This window comes from Dryas octopetala, chromosome 1 (genome assembly GCF_963921425.1).
Source record: "Dryas octopetala chromosome 1, drDryOcto1.1, whole genome shotgun sequence".
In the NCBI taxonomy this organism is placed as follows: domain Eukaryota; kingdom Viridiplantae; phylum Streptophyta; class Magnoliopsida; order Rosales; family Rosaceae; genus Dryas; species Dryas octopetala.
The window spans coordinates 33,460,968-33,485,372 of record NC_141366.1 but is presented as its reverse complement, the minus strand read 5'-3'; the positions used below and the strand labels follow the sequence as shown (position 1 = coordinate 33,485,372).

General features: G+C 35.0%; 2 protein-coding genes across 2 annotated transcripts; both read left to right on the top strand.

Annotated features, from left to right (window-relative positions):
• The first annotated feature begins 8,440 nt into the window (after window positions 1-8,440).
• LOC147299940 (uncharacterized) lies at window positions 8,441-12,108 on the top strand. The gene is made up of 6 exons (XM_086232890.1): window positions 8,441-8,469; window positions 8,555-10,102; window positions 10,195-10,823; window positions 10,908-11,192; window positions 11,272-11,986; window positions 12,091-12,108. The coding sequence occupies exons 3-6, from the start codon at window positions 10,222-10,224 to the stop codon at window positions 12,106-12,108; spliced, it is 1,620 nt and encodes a 539-aa protein (XP_086089016.1). The 5' UTR covers window positions 8,441-8,469; window positions 8,555-10,102; window positions 10,195-10,221.
• A 205-nt stretch (window positions 12,109-12,313) lies between these two features.
• LOC147299939 (uncharacterized) lies at window positions 12,314-14,455 on the top strand. Its single transcript, XM_086232879.1, has 7 exons — window positions 12,314-12,325; window positions 12,492-12,893; window positions 12,989-13,204; window positions 13,328-13,420; window positions 13,515-13,625; window positions 13,715-13,963; window positions 14,057-14,455. The coding sequence occupies exons 1-7, from the start codon at window positions 12,314-12,316 to the stop codon at window positions 14,453-14,455; spliced, it is 1,482 nt and encodes a 493-aa protein (XP_086089005.1).
• Window positions 14,456-24,405: the final 9,950 nt, after the last annotated feature.

The following is a 24,405-nucleotide window of genomic DNA, read 5'->3' as shown; positions in this document are numbered from 1 at the left end:
GGCTAACAGCACGACACATGGCGCACTACCATTGGCCCAGCACAGCTGACGGAGACACAGGTGGAGCGAGCTCATGTAAGCTGCTTTGGGCACGTCACACCGGATCATCTTCTGCGTTTTAATCTCAGCTGTTGGGCTTCATTAAAACTAAGTTGATCTGGGCCGTTGAATCAAGTAAGGGACCGATCATAGCCAACCAGGTCCTCACGACTTGCATTTTTTTCAAATGAGCCAACCCGGTCCATTTGTCTCTGTAAACGGGTAGTCCGACTGGGTATTCTTGACGCAATTCAAGTTTTACCTCTTGTTAGTGCATTTTGTCCCACATATATTGAAAACTTAAAACTTATTCCCACCCTCTAGTGCTTATAAATAGAGACCTTTGTACCTCATTTTCACTTGCACCACCAAGTGAAGTTAGAGATACTCACTCCTTGGTTTATTTGAGAGTCTCTTTAAAAAGAAACAAACCAAAAGGGAAGAAAATTTTTATAGTTTAAAATTTTGCAGAGAAAGCTCTAGGAGGAGGAGTTCAAAGGAGTAGAGTCTAACTAAGGAGGTCTACAACCGAGTAATGTTCTAATCTTTCTTGTTTAGTTTTAGGCTTTAATTTTAGGATTGTATGCTTAGATTAATTAAGTATGATTTATTTATTAATTAAGCATGCTTACCTTTATTTTGGAGATTTAATTGCTTAATTGCAGGTTAATAGCATGCTAGGTATAGCAAGTTTCTATTGTAGAGATTAAATTAGATTAATTTAAATTAATTTGTGAAATTCCTTTGAGTTTAAACAATAATTAGCTAAGTGGTTTGACTGGAATGAAGGTATTCAAAGGCAAAGAGGTAAATTTTATTTTTTTTTAAGAAAATGGGTAGATATATAAAACTTGAAACTTGTAAACTCTTAACTAGCTTTGAAAGAGTAGAGTTTGGTCCACCTAGGACTAGTGATTAGTAACATGTGACGTGTAACTCAAGGAGAGGTCATACCATCTTTCCTTATTTGTTCTCGTCCCCTAACTTAGAATTTGTTTTCTTTTGTCAAAATTGTATTTTCTTGATTACTCGGTTACCCAGTTGCCCAAATCATTAAGAGAATAAGGTTGTCATTGTGATTAGTTGCCGAGGAGTTGCCAAGATAGGATCGTGCGCAAACGTGGAAGGTTGTGAAAGAGAATATGTGAAGAGCATATATAAGATTCCAGGTAGAGAGATTTATCCTACATTCTTGACTATGGACTTTGTGTGTGTATGTGTAGTTTTTAAACTATTATAACATGCTATTTCAATGTTGATTATGATTGGTTTGAGAGTAAAGGTAGTATAACTTGTGACATTGGGTTCAAGTCCCTAAACTTTCTAGAAGAAATGATCATTAAAGTTATGAATGGCCTAACCAAGGCAATTACGCGGCGTATGCCTATGCGAAGCAGTTGCTCATAATTGATCAAGTGGCAGGTGGTACATATATATACGTTACTCAATTGCGAGTTCCTATCTCTGTTAACCATGACACTCTCTCTATAGTAGTTGTTTCGTTGATTATGACTAACTGTAGTTGTACCTACTATGTATCGAACATCTGAGTTATTGTTATTTATGAGTTTTTATGCATGTTTACCATATATATATATACTGCTGCAGCTGAGGTGTTCAAACAATTTTGTGGAGATATTTTTATGTTTTGGAAAACCATCTTTCACTGGTAAAGGTTTTCAAACCAAATAGGGTCCTCTGAGGGGAAACAATGATCGTATTTGATGCTTACCCCTACTTTCTCTATGGTAGTTGTTTCGTTGATTATGACTGACCGTAGTTGTACCTACTGTGTGTCGAACATCTGAGTTATTATTATTTATGAGTTTTTATGCATGTTTACCATATATATACGGCTTAATTATCGATTTGCCACCCAAAATTGTAACTCATTCCCACTTTACCACCTGAAAGTTTTTTTGTCCCAGATTACCACCTATAACTTACATCTGTGTCCCATTTTACCTTGTTCCGTCAACAATTCCGTTAATGCTGACGATCTGGCCGTTAATGCTGACGTGACGCGCTAGATGTGCGCCACGTGTCACATCTTTTTTTATTTTTCACATTTTTTTATTTTTATAAACTTTGAAAATTAATTAAAAATAGCTCCGAACTCAGAAAAATACACGAAAAATTTCTACAAACTCGTCTTGACTAGTACTAATTTACTATAAGGTTAAATTACCAAATTTTCCTCTAAAAATTTCCAAAAAAATTAGAAAGTCCAAATTTATTTCTAAAAAATTAAAATAAATTTTCCTCTATTAAATAAATTCTAGAAAAAATTCTAGAATTTTCGTAAACTCTTGGACAAATTCTCAAAAATATTTTGAAAAATTACCAAAAGCCTGTTTTAGAGAATTATTTTGAGACTTTACAGAAATTCTAGAATTTTTCTAGAATTTATTTTATAGGGAATTTTATTTTCCTCTAAGACCGAGAGGTCTTTTGGGTAGCAAGTGTTCACGAGAAAGATATTGTTAGTTTTTAGAAGACTAACGGTGCAGACCTCATATTTTTTGGAGTTCGGGAGATTATTTTATGAATTTCCAAAGAGTCTAGAGTATTTTAATTTTCTAGAAACAAATTTAGACTTTCCAAATTTGTTGAAAAATTTTAGAGGGAAAATTGGCATTTTGACCCCATAGTAAATTAGTACTAGTCAAGACATGTCAGTAGGAATTTTCCGTGTATTTTTCTAAGCTCGGAGCTATTTTTAATTAATTTTCAAAGTTTATAAAAATAGAAAAATAAAAAAAAAATAAAAAAAAGATGTGACACGTGGCGCACATCCAGCGCGCCACGTCAGCATTAACGGAATTATTGACGGAACAAGGTAAAATGAGACACGGGTGTAAGTTACAGGTGGTAATCTGGGACAAAAAAACTTTCAGGTGGTAAAGTGGGAATGAGTTACAGTTTTAGGTGGTAAATCGATAATTAAGCCTATATATACTGCTGAAGCTGAAGTGTTCAAATGATTTTGTGGAGATATTTTTATGTTTTGGAAAACCGTCTTACACTGGTAAAGGTTTTAAAGGTTTTCAAACCAAACAGGATCCTTTGAGGGGAAGCAATGATCGTATTTGATGCTTACCCCTACTTTCGTTGTCTTATGTTCTTTTTTCTTGCTTATGCAGATTTAACTCTTGGAGATGATCTTGATTGAGGGGTGTGCAACGTTGAAGTCTCTTGTCTGGTGTCCTAACGTCTCATTGCTCATATCTTTTGTCTTACAGCCATTCCGGCCTTTTCTTGATTATCTTATACTTATTCCCTTTAGGAGCTTATTTGAACGATGATTTAATCAGTTTACTTTGAGCTTATTCCCTTTATGTTTTAATCAGTTTGTAAACTTATTTGAGTTTTGCTATACTTTGGTAATTCCCTTTTTGGGGTGTTGATTCAACTATTTCACTCTAGCGGATTGGTTAATTTTATTTATCTATTTTGATCTTATTATTTACTTAAAAGATCCTATTGTGCAATGGGTACTCTGTTCCAACCCAGTCTATTTTAAACAAAAGAACCGCCTTGAGTTTCCTAGGGGATTAATGTTGGATTATTGGTGTTAATTTCTTGGAAAATTCAAGAAAAGTGCCTTTGTGGCATGCTCAAGGTTCGGGGTGCGACAAAAGTGGTATAAGAGTGATTTTCAAAGCGCATAGGGAGTTTTCCAAAAATATTTTCACAAAATTTAAAACTTTTCAAACTTATTTTGAAATGTTTTCCGAAAGTGTTTTTCGAAATGTTTCAAAAAGGATTTTGAAACTTGAAATTTTTTGTTTGTCGAGTCTTCTTTGATTATCCCGTTTAAGTATTCATTTCTACTTGAACACTTTGTTAAGACCTGAGTTTTCTTTCAGTCTTATCGGCAAGATGCCGCCCCGTTCGATCCACAGTTTGACCCTCAACAAATGTCACAGTTTATGCAGACATTCCTTAATACCCAACCGCAGATACTTCCAGCTGAGATGGAGGAGATGAGAAGGAGAGAGACCTTGAACGATCTCCAAAGAACTAAACTGACTAGGTTTCATGGGAGCACCAAAATTAGGAATGCTGAAGTTTGGAGTCAGTATATCCTGAAGAAGATGAACGTTAGTTATTAACGCACCGCCTGAATACCGAGTGTTAGCTACCCAATTCTTGGAAGGAGAAGCCGACGCTTGGTGGACCTCGAACTGAGACCTCAGTCACTCGAACTGAGAATGTAGCTCTTATGCGTTAGGAAGCTTTCAAAGTACACTTTGATAATCGATATTTTCCCAAGCCAGTTCATTTGGGCAGAGCTAAGGAATTTATGGAGTTGGAGCAAAGAAGTATGACTGTTGCTGAGTATGTAGCCAAGTTCATTGATTTGGGAAGGTTTGCCTAATCATTTATGCAAGATGATGAGATGAAGATGGCTCGATTTCTCATCAGATTGAGAGATGGAATATGTAAGCACATTGTGAGCAACAATCACACCAATTTCACTAAGCTAGTAAATGCAGTTTATGTGCAAGAACAAGACTATGTGCATTCACTGAGCAAGAGAACCGAGAAAAAGGACAAGAAGAGGAAAAAGACTGGCCAAAGATATGACAAGGGACAGTCTAGTGGAGTAAGTAGTAGTGCACCAAGGCCAAAGACTTGTTTCTAATGTAGTGCAGAATGACACTTTAGGAACCAATGCCCACAAAGGACAGGAGTTCAAGGCATGCTACAACAAGCTCATACTCCACAAGCCAATGCACAAGCATGTGCACCTTTTAAGCAACAATGACATCAACAAACTCCGTAGAATAAAGCACAAGGACAGCGGAGAGGACCTGGACCACAACAAGGAGGAAGAGCGTATGCACTCCATGGATCGAGAAAACAATGAGGCAACATTGGATGATAAGTTACTTTTGTCTAATACACTTGCCAATATTTTGTTTGATACTGGTACATCGCATTCTTTTGTATCTGATTGTGTTACTAGAAAGTTAGGATTACGATCTGAACTATTGGTGGTTTCGTTTGACTTGAGCATACCTTTGGGAGACAAAGAGGAGATCAACAAAATTTTTAAGGACTATGAGTTAGTGATACAAGGACTTACGCTTTACGCAAATTTATATCCGCTAAAGATGGTGAACTACGATCTAATCCTAGGAATGAATTGGTTAAGAAGGAATAAAGCACAGATCGATTGCGAGAGAAGACGAGTTCGTATCGTAACACCTAGTGGAGAAGAGATAGTGGTTCGTTTGGACGAGGAAGTAACTTCTCAAAACCCACTATGGAAGGTGAGCCTTGGGAGTAGAATTAAGGACCTCACGATGTTATTCGATAATTTCATCAATGAAGAAAAAAAAGGAGGCTAACGAAATTGTGCCTATCGTAGACAATTACCCTGAAGTATTTCTTGAAGAGTTAACTGGCTTACCGCCAATAAGAGAAATTGAGTTTGGAATTGAACTAGTTCCTGTAACACAACCTATTACTATACCACCATATAGAATGACACCTGCTGAGATGGTAGAACTCAAGACCTTGTTAGAGGAGCTATGAGCAAAAGGATTCATTCGAGAAAGCACATCGCTTTGGGGAGCACTCGTCTTGTTTGTAAAGAAGCACGATGGATCATTACATTTGTGCATCGACTATCGAAGGTTGAATCAAGCAACGACTAAAAACAAGTACCCTTTACCAAGGATTGATGAGTTGTTTGACTAACTTGCTAGAGCAAAGTATTTTTCGAAGATTGACCTAAGGTCTAGATATCATCAGTTGCGAGTAAGAGAGGAGGACATACTTAAGACCGCATTTCGTACTGGCTATGAACATTATGAGTTTACAATCATGCCTTTTGGATTGACTAACGCACCAGCTGCATTTATGGACGTAATAAATAGTGTGTTTCGACCTTATCTCGATAAGTTCGTGATAGTCTTCATTGAAGATATCCTAATCTACTCAAAGTCTTATGAGGAGCATTAGAATCACTTAAGAATTGTTTTAGAAGTACTGTTGGACACTACACCAAAATTGAGCTTTCACGGCGTGCAATTTACGGCGTGCACTTGCTGATCGCCGTAAATAATTATGTTTTACAGCGTGCTTGGGTAGCGCGCCGTGTATTTTATTTCTATGTATCAATTTACGGCGTGTATTAACTACATGCCATAATGGCATATAAATCAGGGCAAACATATTTTGCGTCGTTAAATGTGAGACAATTTACGGCGTGCATTTTTATTATTAATGGCGTGCATACTTTATGCCATAATTAAAACTGATTTTTTTTATTTTACCCGCGAAACCAAAAAAAGAACGAAAATTTCCCTCGCGTATTTTCATTTGGCTCTTTAGTTTCTGGAACTTCACAACAGTCACTCCCTCTTTCTCTGTCTCTCCTACTCTTTCTCTCTCGCTCTCTCTCGCCAAAACACTCGATCAGTCTATCCATTCTCTCCCTCTCTCTCTCTCTCTCTCTCTCTCTCTCTCTGTCTGTGGATCCTCCCTCTTTACTTTTCTGGGCGTTGGTGCTGGATTTTTTTTAAGAAACACCCAAATGGTGTAAGGTACTAGTATTCCCCTTTTGTAATTTGCTCATTCTCTACTAATTTCGTTTTCTGCTCACCTAATTTTATGGGTTATGAATTATATTTTCTTATTCAAATTTTATACATTTTATGGGTTTTCTATTTTTTCAATTTATGGGTTAATGGGTTGTTTATGTTTTGCCAATTTAATGGGTTCTATTGCCTTTTGGAAATCAAGATAACCAATCTTGATCCCTTTCAATATTTCAGGAATGTAATATATTGGGTAGCTTATTTGTTGAAAACCTTGGTTTCAATTTCAGGTTGGCAATGATCAAAATGCAAAACTGACACTTGCTTTGGTTAGTTAAGATGCGGAAGTGAAGGTATGTTTCAAACAGGCCCATGTGTTGTGTAAAAACTTTAACTTGATGTTAATATATTATACATATATCCTGAAGTGTAGAGTTCTCTTATTTTCTTTCCAATGTTATGCTAATAATCATGATAAGTTTTTGTTTTCTTAAAGCAGTCTTTGAAAACGACATGAACTCTAAATGTAATGTACACTTTCACCAACCAGAATGTATTTGCAATCATTTTATAATATTGAAGATACTGTAACTGCTAAAGCTCATAAACGTAGAAAATTGGTTTACTGGTGTTTGCTACAGAACATTTGACTAATATTTGCTTAATTTGTTTCTTGCTACAACTTAAAAATTAAGTAGTTTTGAAATCTGTACAGTATATGTTTCCTATGTTTGATGAATTGAAAGCTTTCTCATTTCCCTTCAGCATTTTCCTCTTTTGATGATACACTAAAATTTGATTGAGGCCATGCAAAGTTTGTTAACAATTTATTGTCGTGTAGAAAAAATTTTGGTGTGATGCAGAAACTTTATTAGAATGCTGATTGCAAAAGCCTAATATGTTGTAGCAAGTGCATCTCAAACTTGGCATGACAAAATGGCCATCTGACATCATTCTTTACACTCAAAAAGTTTCATCTCATATTCTGTATATCTAGACCCCCACATAATATTGATTCTAACGTTTGTGTGTGTTTTGGATTTTTAAATTCTTCCACATATCCCCACCTAACCCCATTTTCCCCTCCAGAACCATGTCTATAATTCCTGAGTCTGGGAGTATTGAACCATTAGGTACATTAGCTTTAAGGGGAAAATGTCTTATCTTTTTATCCATCAAAGTAAAACTGAGTTCTATACCAAAAGAAAAAACAGTAAAACAGAGGTTAAAAATTTGCACATTTTTCATTGTTATAATTGTTCTTTTAATTAAAATTCAATGTTTATTGCAGAGGGCTATGGAAAACGTTTTTTCCTCAAGCTTTGTTTGCAAAACTATTGAGCTTGCAAGACAGGTAGGCACACCTTTGCTACTTTGTTCATGTCAACTGAAGATATAGTAAAAACTAGAAGATTAAAGTAAAAATCTAGCACTAAAATAAAAAAGAAAATACAATATATTTGTACTTCTTTGATTTCTCCCACACTTCAATATGAGAATCTAGAGATAAACAGAAACTGCATTTTCTTATTTCAACTTCAATTATATTACCTTCATTTACATTACCTTTTATTGCTTGGTAGGCTTGAAAGAGTATATGAATGATAGAATTGGATTTCTTATGTATGTGTGGATTATATTCATTTGCTTTATGGAGTGAATACATACATAGCTGTGTGTGCATTTATACATGTATTGGTTTGCTGCACTACTGTATATTGTTTTCCTTGTGTTTTTTTTTTTGTGTAAGAATCATTTAATTCTTTTATTGACAAATATATTGTATAATTTTAAATTGGAAAGGTGTCTAGACATTAATTAGAGAGCAACACCAAGGAAAGACAGAGACCATGGATAAAGAATGGGTAAACTATGCAAGGTTATTTTTAAGGCCCTAGCTATACATATTTAGATAGTTTATATGCATGTAGTACTTATTAAAAATAAGATTTTTTTTCCTTTAGAAATTCTAAAGTGTATCGTGATGGAGCACGAAGGTTTGTTGATATCGTCCAAGCGAGTAAGGGGAATCCAGCAAAGATCCAATGTCCTTGCAGTCGTTGTATAAACCTCCAATACTAGCATTTTAATATAGTGTATGAGCATTTGGTCATGAATGAGATGGATTCTACATACACTACATGGGTGTTTCATGGAGAAAATCCAAGTTCATCTGTACAAGAGAGAACTGATGAATTGCCAGAGACATATAGAATGTATAGGGATGCATTCTGCTAAGATGATGATGATGATGATATTGCAGAACCACCACAAGAAAGAAGAGAGCCAAATTTTGAAAATTTAGTGGAGGATGCAGAACTTCCTTTATATACAGATTCTACTTACACAAGGATGTCTGCAGCTGTTGTTTTATATAAGTATAAAGCTAGATATAGTCTAACTGACAAAGCTTTTGATGAGCTTCTTGAGATTTTTGGTGATATGCTACCACGTGATAATAGGCTTCCGGATTCCTTGTATTCAACAAAAAAATTACTCAAGGCATTTGATTTAGGCTATGAAAAGATACACGCATGTGTAAATGACTATTGTTTATTTAGAAAAGAGTTTGAGCACATGGAGACATGTCCGAAATGTGGTTGTTCCCGGTGGAAAATGAATGACCGAACAAAAAAATTATACATTGGAGTCCCTGCAAAGGTCTTGCGGTACTTTCCAATCATACCGAGATTTAGGAGAATGTTTAAGTCACCGGAATGGCAGAACAATTAACATGGCATTACACTCATAGAAGTCAGGATGGAAAAATGAGGCATCCAGTAGACTCGTTGGCATGGAATATAATTGATAATAAGTGGCCTTCTTTTGCTTCAGATCCACGTAACCTCAAGCTTGGCCTTTCTTCTGATGGATTCAATCCGTTTGGTGATCTTAGTTCAAGATATAGTTGTTGGCCAGTGATTTTGGTTACTTATAATCTTCAGCCATCTCTATGCATGTCCAAGGAAAATTTAATGTTGACTTTACTTATCCCAGGGCCAAAGCAACCTGGGAATGATATAGATATATACTTGGAACCACTTATAGAAGATTTAAAGGAATTATGGATCAACGGTGTAAGTGTTTATGATGCATTCAGTAAGTCCACATTTAATTTGAAAGCTATATTGATGTGGACAATAAATGACTTTCCTGCTTATGGGAATTTATCTGGATACTCCACAAAGGGTGAAAAAGCATGTCCAGTATGTGGTGTTGACACATGTTCAAAATGGCTGAATTGTAGTAAAAAATTTGCATATATGGGTCACAGAAGGTTTCTTCCACACAATCACCCATTTCGGGTTTAAAAAGATTGGTTTGATGGAACTAAAGAACATGGACGAAAGCCTAGAATATTAACTGGTTCAGATATTCATCAGTTTGTCGAGAATTTTGAAAATGATTGGGGAAAGTCGAAGAATAAGAGAAACAAAAAGAGGAAGAAAGATAGAAGTCCTATTTGGCCATGGAAGAAGAAGTCGAATTTCTTTGAGTTACCATATTGGGAGGTTTGTCGCTTTCCCCTTTATTTTTATTAAATTTTAAAAATACTTCATAGTTTTTGTTGTTGAATTTTAGATAACTTTGGATAATATTGCAGACATTACTATTACGCCACAATTTGGACATGATGCATGTGGAGAAAAATATTTGTGAGAGCATTATTGGTACTCTCTTGAATATGAAAGGCAAGACAAAAGATAGCTTAAATTCTCGTAAAGATTTGGAAGAGATGGGCATAAGAAAAGAACTACATCCAAAAAATGATGGGGCTGGTTTTCTTTGTGCAACTGCATCATATGTCTTATCCAAAAAAGAGAAACAAGTTTTCTGTAAAAGGCTATTAAATTTGACATTACCAGATGGTTATAGCTCCAACATTTCAAATCGTGTGTCATTGCAAGATTGCAAGATTTTAAGTCTCAAGTCTCATGATTGTCATGTCCTAATACAACAAGTGTTGTCAGTAGCATTAAGAGGACTTTTGCCAAAGGGACCAAGGGTTGCAATATTCAGATTATGTGCATTTTTCAATGAAGTATGTCAAAGGGTGATTGATAAAAATAAATTAGAAAAACTTGAAGATGATGTTGCAGAGACTTTGTGCATGTTTGAAAGGTTTTTTCCTCCATCCTTCTTTGACATTATGGTTCATTTAGTCATTCACCTTGGACAAGAAGCTAGGATTGGTGGCCCTGTTCATTTTCGTTGGATGTACCCATTTGAAAGGTGACATTCGCAATGTACTTTATTAATTATAACCGAAGTTAATATTAATTATAATTTTTAGTATGACTTTTTCTTGTGATTTAGGTTTATGAAGGTACTAAAAAGCTATGTTAAAAATCGTTCAAGACCTGAGGGATGCATAGCTGAAAAATATTTAGCTGAAGAGATCACACGGTTTTGTAGTGGGTACATAAAACAAGCAGCTGAAATAGGTGTTCAACATAGACGCAATGAGGATTTTGAAGATGAAAAAATAGTAGAAGGACGCCCAATTGGTTATGGAAAGTTGAAGACAATGAATTCTGACATGCTAGAAATTGCTCATCGTTATGTTTTGTTCAATATTTCAGAAGTAAAACCATACAAAGAGTAAGTAAAATTAACATTTGTGGCAGTGAGTTGTATTGGTTTATATAGTTGTTACTCACAGTCTAAATTTCCTGTACAGCATGCATTTAGAGGAACTTAAGCGTTCAGATATGCGTCTTTTGAAAAATGAAAGCCTTTTACAGAAGAGACATATAGATACTTTCAGTGCATGGCTATCAAATAAAGTGAAAAAAAGTGGTAGTAGTGAAATGTCACATATGCTGAGGTGGATTGCATGTGGGCCTCTGAACTATGTTGAATCATTTTCTGGTTATATTGTTAATGGAAATCGATTTCACACAAGGAATGCTGAGAAAAGCACACAGAATAGTGGGGTTTCCATTGAAGCAGATACAATGTGTCGAGCAAGTGCAAGAGACACTTCACATGTTCTTGGAAAAATACCATACTTTGGTGTTATAAATGAAATTATTTTGCTAAACTATAGCCATTATAAATTCCCTATCTTTCATTGTGATTGGGCAAATATAAGAAATGGTGTCAAGGTTGAAGATGGGTTTACATTGGTTAATCTCCACCAAGGGCAACATCAATTTGAGAAAGATCCATTTATATTGGCATCACAAGCAAAGCAAGTGTTTTACTCAAGAGAGAATGATACGTCCAACTGGTATGTTGTACTAAAGGCACCACCAAGAGGTTTTTATGAGTTTGAAAATGTTGATGAGAATGATTACACGCCATCTGCACCAGTAGATGTCTCTCGACTTGACCTAAACCTTGATGATGAAGATTATGTTAGACATGATTGTGAGGACATGACTTATAATTCGGTAATTATAATCGTGAATTATTGGTCTATTGGTTTCATTTGCATATATTATTGTTTTACAAATTTTTGTTTATATACCTCTAATAATTTTTGTTTGCTTAACAGAGTGATAATGAAGAGTGACACTAGTAACAGAGCGTGCATGAGCTACTTCCTATAGCTTTCTTTCTGGGTTCCTGTAGCTTTCTTTCATTTGTATATATACTTCCCTGTAGCTTTCTTTCATTTGCATATATACCTCTAATAATTTTTATTTATATTACATTTGCCATTGCTAATTGGACCTACATTGTGCACTGCAGGTCAGACTTGTTTAAGGTCTTAAGTAATGGCTGGGGAAGTAAGCTTCGACCTATTTCTCATTTAATATGTCATATACATTTCAAATTATGTTTTTTTAAAACAATTTTTTTATATGTTGTGCTTGTTATTCTTATAAACTTATTTGTTGGGCTTGTTATTCTTATAAATTTTTTTTGTATGTTCTATGAAGTCTTCAAAAAAAGGAGCTAAGAGATCGAGGGAAAAAGCAACAGTTAGCTGCTATAGCTGCAGCCATGCAACAAGGGAATGAACCCTTACGAATATCAGGTGGAGGGTCTAATTCTCCACTAACGGTTTCACCTAATGAAGTACCTAATAATCCAGAAATTCAAGATGAATCTAACCCTGAAATATCAAAGAAAAAGCCTAGGGGAAAGACAAAAATGGTGAATCTTAGCAAAGGAAAAGAAAAAACGTCTCGTCTTATAGTGGAGTTCAATTATTATGGCCAACCATATAGAGGTGATGTAGCAAAATTTGCTTCATTCCTTGGTACCACAGCAAGAGAGCTACTGCCAGTGACATTGGAGAATTGGAAGGACCTTTCACAAGAATTTAGAAATCAAATATGGGAGCATATCACGGTATTGTAGAGAAATATATTTCCCACATTCACATTGAATAATTTATCTATAATTTCACTCTAATTTTACTTTGTATACATTTTTTTTTGGTGCAGCAAAAAGTCGCTATTGAGGAATGCCACAAGAAATATACATTTCAAAAGTTGAAGAAGCATTGGAGAGATTTTCGATCCTTATTAATTAAAGAAGTGATGCAGCAAGCTAAAGTGGTCGGCCTACAACGTGCTGCTGCCCTCCTCAAACCAGATAACATTCACTCCATGGAGGAATGGCAATCTTTTGTCAAAAAACGAACCTCTACAACATTCAGGGTAATGGTTTTTGACATTTTCTTTCAAGTATACTTGTGGGCTATCTACTGTTTTCAGCCAATATTCTCCAACATTCTATTTGTTTTTTTATACTAACTAGTTATTTATATATTTTTTTCATAGGAAAAATGTGAAAGATTTAAAAGGATGAGGGCAAAACAAACTTTAGTGCATAGGACAAGCCGTAAAAGCTTTGCTCGTTTGGAAGAGGAAATGGTAAAATCTTTTTTAATTTCATATGAATTTTGTCCTGTGAGAAAGTCTGCAATGTAATATTAGCATTAGTTGATCTCTACTTGTTATTTTATAGCGACAAGAAAGTGAAACACCAGATGCAATTTCAAGGGTTGATGTCTGGATCCGTGGTTATGAAACGAAGAAAAATAATGAGGATGAAGAAGTTGAGGATCCAGAGATAGTGGTAAAAAATTATCTGCTGTATACTTTTATGTTTATGGTTAAATTTTTATTTTTCTATTTATATTTATATTTTCAATTATGTACTTGAAGCAAAAAGTGAAAAAATACAAGGCAGCAGACTTGGAGAAATGCTCTATTAAAGATGATGCCCTTACAAAAGTACTTGGTCCTGACCCACGAGGAAGACTAAGAGGGCTTGGATTTGGGGCAACCATTTCAAAGGTGGAAGGTCAAACACATATGCGTGATAAGTTCAATAAATTGGAGAATGAGATGCAGGACTTGAAAAATCAGATGCGAGATCTTATTTCTAAGTTAGACAAAGGAGGGATTAACACTGTAAGTAATGAGGATAAACATAATGATTTCATTTTGTTCATATTAGATTTGTGTGAAAATTTGGTTTAATTGATGTCTTAAGCATTGTTACAGCAAAAAGAAAACACAAGTGTTCAACATTCTGTTAATGAGGCATCACAAAGAAAACAGACAACAAATCCAAGTGTTCAACATTCTGCAACTAATACAGCACAAAGCAAACAAAAGGAAAATGCAGCTGTTCTATGTTCTGATCATCCTGAGAATACAAAGTGCAAGTTGTTAAGTTGGCTTGGGACAAATGAAGTTGTTGCAATTGGTGATATTGCATCCAAGGATCCCACTATATTGGTCCATCATGTGCCTCTTGGCCATGAGTGCTGGAAAGTTTGGGTGAATGATGTGTTAGATGATAGTGTGGCTCTATATCGACCAACACGTGAGTTCTTTCTTCTTCGTGAAGCATTAGGAAGTACAATTGCGTGGCCAATAAAGTATATCAAAGTATATTAGTCTCACATTTTCGAGGTACATTCTTTTTTCTTTACTTAATTTACTTAATAGCTTTATGGAATGTTGTAAGATAGGATGATATGTGATAATACCAAGCTTTAGCTTTTGCATACACATGCATTAATTATTGCGTACAGACTTTGAACCAATTCTATTTCACCATACCCATATAATTTTGCAATTTAAAACAGTAATTTAACACCATGAGCATAAAAATGGATATGATCAATGCAATGAGCCAAATGTTGGAAACTTAATCACCAATGACAACAAAGAGCTTGAAACTGAGAAGAAACCACGGATATTCAGCGTAAGCAGGGTGAACCAACTTTTACAGAAACTAGAAGGAAAGTTATTATCATATAAGATGTTTGCACGTGATACCAAAGCATCCAGAAATGAGTAAGAATTGAGACTCAATTTCCACTGGTAGTTGCCAGAATAGTTGTGCTTGAATACATGTATGCATAGGACAGGCAGTGTCTATTGGGAATATGTATGTATGAAAATCTATGCTCACCAGCTGTTTTATCAGAATCTAATGCCTGACGTTTATTCCAAAAAGAAAATTATTTTATCCGGATTTAAATACCAGCCATTGGATTTTGATCCAATGGCTGGTGAGCATGGATTCTGTGCTAACCAGTGAGGAGATAATAATTGTATATGTATGTAAAATGAGTGTCTTTTAGTTTCCAAAAGAAATAATCTCAAAAGCCAAGTTGAACTAGACATATATATGTATATATGTATTCATATATCAATATATAATATATGATGTAATTTTCTCTTACCGGACAATTTTAAGTAGTCAATCATGGTTCATGACTACATATTCATACATGATTCCACCTTATTAATGGATAACCAAGATTGGTTTTATGTTGGAGGCATGCTAGATCCTTTAATTTTCGCAACTCTTCAGCCCCTGTTTGTAATTGTTGGCTGGGTGAGTTTTGACCAATTGGCTGTAATTGAAGGCTTATAATTTTCTAGATTATAGGTAATTACACTTAATTTTAAGTTTGGCTACTAGTTCATCAATTCTGGGTTTTTTTCTTTTGCCTTATCTTTTTGTTTTCTATCTTTCTTGGGTTTGGCTGCATAATCTTTGACTTTTGTTTTGAATAGATTGTTTTTCCTGATTGTTATGCATATTTGCTCAAGCTGTGGTATATGTGGTTGAGATGATGTTCTTACTAACTACTGGAACATCTTTCTTTCATTTATAGGATCCATTACTGATAAAATATCACTACAAGAAAAACTGAAATAGACATCACTTCTTTAATATCAGTTTTTACATTAACCGATATTATAGAATTTTAGATATCAGTTAATTTTTTAAGTGATATCTAAACTCACTCACATATCACCAATTTTTGTTTCCGATATCTAAATTTTGCAATTTAGATTATGATTTTTTTAAAATCGATATGTAAGCCACACCATCTGATATCTATACTTCACCTAAAAAAAACACGGAGAATTTTTTCCCCAACTTAAGTTCCCAACCCCGGCCCAGTCACGATATCCCTCACAAAACACACACCTCACAAAACACACACATTCGCATCGCGCTCTGCAGACATCTCCTTCTCTCTCACCCTCGCTCACACTCACTCGGTCCGTCTCTCTCACTCGATCCTTCTCTCTCGTTCTCATTCTCAGTCGGCCCTCAAATCTTCATCTCCCCATCCTCTCTCTTTCTCTGCGCTTCGCTTGTTGAAATCGACGATGAACAGATTCTGGTGATCTGTGAGCTGGGAGGGTGGGGGGGAGGGGTGGGTTTCGGTAGGGGTGGGTTTTCGGGGGAGGGTGGGTTTCGGTGGGGGTGGGTTTTCGAGGGAGGGTGGGTTTCGGGGGGGTGGGTTTTCAGTGATCGATGAGCTGGGAGGGTGGGGGGGTGTGGGTTTCGGTGGGGGTGGGTTTTCGAGGGAGGGTGGGTTTTTGGGGGGGGGGGGCGTGGGGGTGGGTTTTCGGTGGGAATTAAGGTGGGTTTCGGGGGGGTGGCTTTTGGTGGGGGTGGGTTTTCAGTGATCGGTGAGCTGGGAGGGTTAGGGGGGGTGGGTTTCGGTGGGGGTGGGTTTTCAGATTAATTGCATTTGAAGTGGTTTTTTTGTGTGCATGTTTTGCTGCTAAGCCTGTTATTTTTGTGAATCTATTTCTCTGCCTCATGAGTTTTTGTGGGCTGCTATTAACCAGGAAAGTCAACGCAGAGCTGTTGTAGAGTCATTGATGGCAGCACAACAGTATTTCTTCAGGTTTGTATCTCTCTGTCAATGTCATACCTTAATTTTGTTTATTTGTTTAATAAAACATGTTACATTCTCTTTCTTTAATTCAGCTCTCTCTGCATGTTTGATGTCTGTGTCTATTTCTGAAAGCTTTTAACGATTTGTTTGTTATTTGTCCGACTGAAGTGAATTGATGAACTGCTTTTATTTGAGAGAGATGTTCTGATTTTTATCTTGGCTTCTGTATAAATCACCAGTGGGTTCAGGTGTTTAGTTTTCTGCCTTAATAACACTCTAGGAGTCAAGACTAGAACCTCTCCTATCACTTTCCTGGAAAACAAAATTTCTTGGGCTTAATAACAGCCCAAGACAGCACTCTAGGAGGCAGAGTTAGACCTCTCAATTCTGCCTTTTAGCCAATGATTTGCTTATGCTGAATAACACACACACCTGAGGTAGACATCTGTTGGTGAGCTAAATAGACAGGTTCTAGAATAAGTGGGAACAAAGCAAGATTAAATTCTTCAAATCACATCAATGCTTTAAGCAACCAGCTTTGACATTTTTTAATATTTGATTCCCTTTCTTTTTGCCTTCTTTTGACTGATCCTTTCCAGTATAGCGAGATTAATTAGGAATCATTTGCAGGGCTCAAATATTTTATCAGGCATCAAATTCAGACCTTTGAAAAGTCCCTAGAAGTTGTAGTCTATGAGTTTCCCAATTTGCATATTTTGCATACTGTACTGGGTGGTGTTCTTCATGTCAGTGAAGCTTTTTTGGTCAACAATTTTTCTATATATATAGTTTATCTTAGGCATCTTTTTGATTGGTGGTGTAGGAAATAAATACTCGTACCTAGTTTCTTCTGTACATGGCATCTAATACTTCATCTTTGAAACATAATGAACAGCATCAATATATCAACCATGTGGTCTAGAACAACATGTCAGGTATTCCCAGCCATCAAAAATTTTAAAACATAAAAGAAAATAGACAAAAGAAACATAACGTTTAAAAGTTGGTTTTATGCTCAATTAACTTGTTTTGATAACTCATAAGTCAATTGAGCATATAGAAAGGCTCTTATTTAAATAAAACAATCAATAAGTACTTCTTGGTTGACATCATTTGTATATGGGCCTTAATTAAGTATTTTAGATCTCTCTACTTCAAAGTCGATATGGAACTCAGAAGTATTAATACAGGTGCTGCTCTACAAGTTATATATGTGAATTATGCACTCAATTATTTTGCTTATTATCTCATGTCACCTATTTTTTGTTGGTGCATGTTCATATATATAGTGAGTTATATAGACTGATATATGAATGTAGCTGATCTTAATGTTTGAAGCACCAATTATGAAGGTTGACATGGAGAGAGATAAACTAAAATTGGATTATGTTACCATGTTAAAATAAGTAACAACTAACACACTGCCATGAGTTGAGCAATTTTGTTGAGTAACAACTAACACACTACCATGTTAAAAATCTACTAGAACATACATAAATATACATTACAATAATTAACTACATCTTGATGAGTAAGTAAGCACATCTGCGCTTCTTCCTTTAAGAAGATGATCAATCACTAAACTTCAGCGCACAAATAATTAACAAGGGGGGTATTTATTTGGAGCACACACATCAAAGAATGAGTAGCCTGGATCTTTCCCTTTGTTTCCTTTCTTGACTTTATATTGTTAACTAAATTCATTGGTTAGTTGATTGATGATTTTTAAGTTCAGTTTGTGTTCGGGCTCAATCACCATAAATTTCCTTCATCCTAGATGAAGGAAATATAGGTGATTAATTGGTTGTGGGTTATTGGTATTTTTGTATGTCTTGGTGAATCTGAAATTGGGTTTTCAATATATGGGGTGGCAGTATGGAGGCCAAACAGGCAACATTGTAGTTTGGATGAGAGATGAACTGCACAAGATCCCTTTTTTGGATCTTAGTAAAACCAGTAACTTTTCAGATTGGTTTAGATTTTCTGAGATTTTGCAGTGTGGTAGGTTTCTTATTGTTGTCTGTATACAAAATTCCTTCACTAATTAAAAGGAAATAATGTTTATTTGGGGGCTGAACTTGTTTTATTTCTTTGCAGGGCCTTTAAATTTGGCTAGCTAGGATACTAGTTTCTAAATGGGCCTTTAAATATGTATCAAAGTACATATTTTAGTATTATGTAGGTGATATTGATTCTGTAAAAACAAGAGTTAGTTTCTTAATGATTCCCCTATCCTTTATCTTCATTCTTCATTCCTTTATCTTCTACCTCAAAACACAAAATAATTGGGGTCAGTTAATGTCACAATACAGATTTACTTGTTATTACCTATCATACATATAAGTTACTAATATATTTTTCTGGAAATAATGTTGTGATTATAGAGAAAACGTCAAATAGAAGCAATTAATGGCGCATGGGCAATGATGCTAGTAATAGCCATTTATTAGCTGGATGCTTCTCAATTCCTCACCAGTTTTAGAATAAAATGGTCTTAGTTGCATGCCTAGTAATAGCCATTTATTACCAAAGTCTTGTTCAGGAACAAAGTGCTGGGTTCATGTTTTTGTGGAAATGAAAGTTTACGAGGAAGAAGAATAATGATTCTTGCACAAATTTCATTTCATTTCATTTCCACAATTGATGCTGCAAACCAGTTATCACATCAGTAAACTATTTTTCACAAAATCTATGGTGTGCGTGCATTCTACATGGCTTTATGAACAGATATTTATGCAGAAATCATTATTGGTGAAATAATACCATGAAGGAGCTCTGTAGTTTGTACTAATCCTAATAGCTAGGATACAGTTCTAACTTGGGAAACTTGTAAAAGGGAATTACAGGAGGAAGGGATGGCCTAGCTAGGATACTAGTTTGTTGCTGGTTTTTAAGACTTTGTTTTCTGGCTTTGCTTTTAATTTTTTCTGTGTATGTGTGTTTGGGTTGGTGCTGTGTGCATTAAAGAGTGTGTTTGGGTTGATAGTCTGCATTTCTCTTCTATTTCCATTACTGCTGAACTCTAGGCTAGGCTGAACTCCAGGCTAGATTGCTGAATTTAGATTGCTGAACTCTAGGCTGATGGTTTGCGAAATGTAGGCCATTTGAATCATATATATGTGCAGCCATCTAAATTCAATACTTGTTGCAATCTTATTAATGCTGAATCATATATATGTGCAGCCATATAAATTCAATACTTGCTGCAATCTTATTAATGCTTTTGGCCTATATTTTCTTAATGCTCTTTGGAATCTTTGCTGAATGCACTTTTCAATACTTTGGGATCCTTGCTCATATAGATTTATTAATTAATGCACTTTCTTTCTTGTTTTCAGTGGAGTAACCTAAAGAGCAAGAGGAGCAGTTACACACAGGAACAAATCGATGAAGTCCGGGTTGAATGGGGAGATTATGTTTCCATGAATTTTATTTAGTAGTCACATGCATGTTTTTGGTACCTTTTTGAGCATTTTGTTGTAGATATGAATATATATACTAGCTAGTTCACATTCAAATCTTTTGAATAGGCAGAATTTAGGCCTAGCTGAATTGCACTGTTATGCCTTCATTATTTTTGTACATGTTGGCATGTGTTTAATTAGGATCTAGCTAGCTAGAAATGGATAGTGATTTTGGGGTATACATGATGAGGGCTATCCATAAATCTATATGGATTTGTAATCTTATTTTGTTAACTTCATTACTGAGTTTGGATGTTGGATTCATTTACATGAATGGAATAATTTAAGTTGGATTACTTTAGAATTAAGCTTAGTAATTGTTGCGTGGATGCATATTTACCAATTAATTTTTATTAATATCAGAAGCCTATTGCATATCAGATTATGTAAAAATGCAACGATAAGGAATGAAGTTTCAACATCATTTAAAAAACAAAAAATCGATATCTAAAGAATACTTTTATATCATATTTTAAATACAAAACTGATATGTTATATACCTTTTATATCATATTTTAAATATAAAACCGATATGTTATACACAATTTATATCCGATTTTAAGTACAAAATCGATATGTTATACACCTTTTATATCATATTTTAAGTACAAAATCGATATGTTATATACCTTTTATATCCGATTTTAAGTACAAAACCGATATGTTATACTCATTTTATATCTAATTTTAAGTACCAAGATGATATTGAATACATTTTTTATATCGGTTTCAAAATTACTAATGATATCATAAGTATCTTACATATCGGTATGCAGTTTTTAAGATATCAGAAATGATTAATATCTGATAACGATGGTGGTGTATCATATCAGATTATCAAACAAATACGATATCTAATATAGTATAGACATCAGTGTATAACTGATATGTAATATGGGAGAATAGATATCAGCACTCAATATATCGGTTGGAAACCTAAATAGATATCGGTTTATCACTGATATATATTAAGGTTTTTCTTGTAGTGTATCAAGTGCCACAATGATATGTTTCTAGATTAACCAATTTTCTTTTTGGCACTGCATTTGTTTCCAAATGTATTAATCATAACTGAGTACTACAGCTAATTGGGGTTGGAGCATGGATTTACTTAATTTTTCCTTTCAAGTCTAAACTTAATTTTTATTACTTGATGTCATACATTATGCTAAACTTCTCACTATTCTAATAATTATTTTCAGGTACGAGATGAGGTTCCTAGAGTAGTTAAAGGGAATGTCAACATTTTGTTGGTGGATCCAATATATGGCTGTATGGGAGGCTAGTTTATTGCACCTTTTTTTATATCAATCAGGGCAGCATATATAGTTAGGAACTCTTGGTACTTATGAAATATATCTTGTTTTGGCTTGCATTTTGTTATCTACTCTTTAATTTCTAACTCTCAAAAATGTGACTTTGTATTTGGAATTGATTACCATAATTTCAATGAAGTGTGTATTTCTCTTACATTTATCTTGATGCAGTATTTTATTTGGTAAAATTAAATGGCAGGTGTATGAAGCTAGATAGAAATTAAGTTGCATATGTATAAATAAGCAAAAAAAAAAAAAAAACTCAAAGACGGCGTGCAAAATGTAAGCCGTAATATGTAGAATAATTACGGCGTGCAGATCATGTCGTAAATAACTGAAAGACGGCGTGCAAATGTAAGCCGTAATATGTAGACTGATTACGGCGTGCAGATCATGTCGTAAATTGTAATCTTAAACGTGAAAGATCTTTATTTATGACGTGTTTTGTTTATATTTACGGCTTATATTGCACGCCATTATAAGTATAGACTTTTCACGGCATGCGCTTCAACGGCACACAGCGGCACGCCGTAAATATCAATTTACGGCATGCAACGCCCGCCGTGGAAGCTCCATTTTGGTGTAGTGGGAGGAGCAGTTGTATGCCAAAAAGCCTAAGTGTGACTTTTGGTTAACTGAAGTGCAGTTTCTTGGACATATTATTTCCAAAGGGGGAATAAAAGTTGACCATAGTAAGGTTGAAGCTGTAATGAATTTGAAGAAATTAAATATGTACCAAAAAAAGTCAGTTGCGAGTAAGAGAGGTAGTCTAAGGTTGAAGCTATAATGCCCAAACTCTATCGATTTTACCATTTGACTAAAGTCGGTATTCTGTCAAATTTGTATTTCTAGTTTCCTAAAGAAAGATTTAAGGACGTTGACACTGTGGAAGTACAGAGTAGTTAAGCTTGAACACCAGGTAGGGGGATTTTCACACCCTGACTATTGAGACTGTTTTTATGCATGTATGTATGATACTAAATATGTTGCTTGTGAACTTTGCATTGTTTTTGTATGCAATGTGGCGTGGTTTTGTTGTTAATGATGATCTGAGAGTAAAGGGTCACAAAAAACGATGACCTTGGGTTTCGATACTCTAAACTTTCGGAAGGGGTACATACGAACGAGCTAATCGATTTGTCCTTCTGAGAAGGCTAACTTAAGAGGTTCTACCATGGTAAAGGATACTCTCGCTACATTAATTACCAAGTATGGATGCGGTAAGTGTAGTTGGCCGTTAGTGATCGATCATCAGGTAATGATACTTTGGGATCCCATAAACTTTTTATAGAAGTTGCATACTCATCATCAAAGGTTTCGTGAATTTCAACGATTAAATTTTGATATTGGATTGTTGGTGAATCCTTATGAACTGTTTTATCACTGGCTATATTTATTAAGTATTTTAGTTATTATTTTCAAACCCAACCAAGGTCCCCCGAGGGGAAGCTATGATCGTATATGATACTTACCTCATATGATGTTCGTTTTGCTTTTTGCCTGTGATTGCAGATAACGTTCCGGTTGACGATCTTGATTAATCAGTTGGGCGAGGCACCGTATATCTTGCTGGGCATCCTCAGGTCTTCTTCATGTTTAACGTGTTGTTTTATTGGGTCTTCTACCCATTTTATTACCTATCGTTTTATCCATTTTTTAATTAATTACTCAGAATATCTTTCTAGTATTCGGTTGGTATCCCATTTTGGATTTTTGTTACACAAACATGATCTGTACTGATGACATGTTGTGTTAAGGGTTATTTTTGTAAAATGCTAAGTACCGCTAGAGGTCGATCTTAATTTTAGAATTTGTTGAATTTGGGAAACGGACCATCACTTTAGGCGGCCATCGCAGTGGTTGTGATCATCGAGCGACCACCCGGTGACTTTTAATCCATTCTCAGACCACTAATAAGTCCATGGTTAAATTTGGATAGGTTGAATGTGCTCGGAGCTAGCGGAACTCGAATTGAACCGTGATCAGACTCTTTTTCCTATACTGAAACTACCTTCAGACGAACACCCGATCGGGGTATACCCCAAATCACTTTCATATTAAATTAATAGATGGATTTGAATAGGTTGGTGGAGTTGAAATCGAACTCGGGGTTAATTAATCGGAGCGAATTAGGATTTTATTCAGTTTTAAATAATTAATTTGTTAACCAAGTGAGAACAAACATAAAGTAGGGTTTCTAGCTAACCGAATGACACATCTAGCCTAACTAAATCATTTTGGAGAATTTGGACGTAACGCATGTAGAGGGTTTGTGTTTAATTTCAGATTACACGGCCATTATCAAAAGTATTAATAATTATGCCCAATTCAGATAATGGATACCTCGATCTGTGTACCAAGGGTATTTTGGGAATCTAAGGGTTTGGGTGAGACGATTAAGCCACATGTACACTTTCTGAGTATTTGTGGTGAAGCTAACTTAAGGATTTGATTGTATATGTGACATCGCTTATAACGTATTTCGAGATGATCCCGAGAAAGATTGAATATAGTTCAGCTAAATTAGTATGTTGTACTTTTGTTTTCGAAATGAATTTATGATTTTAAGATTTATTGCATATTTGGTTTTTGGGAAGCTATATATACTTTTCTTAAGATTTAATTAATGGTTATGTAAAGCTTTGGGTTATTGATGCATAATTGTTCTTGATGCATCATATTTGAATGATAAGTTAGCCAGGACTTTATAATCTTGGAGCATGATTTTTGGAAATTATTTCATTAATTGGACTTGAGTATTCCAAGTTTTAATAAATCAAATGTGTTTTGGTAATTTCATGGTTTTGGAGAAAGTCATGCTCACTTAATTGAAAAAGGATTTACATGTGCATTTGTGGAACTTTAAATGATAATTTTAAGTAATGACAGATTTTTGTGTCATTAAACCTAAACCC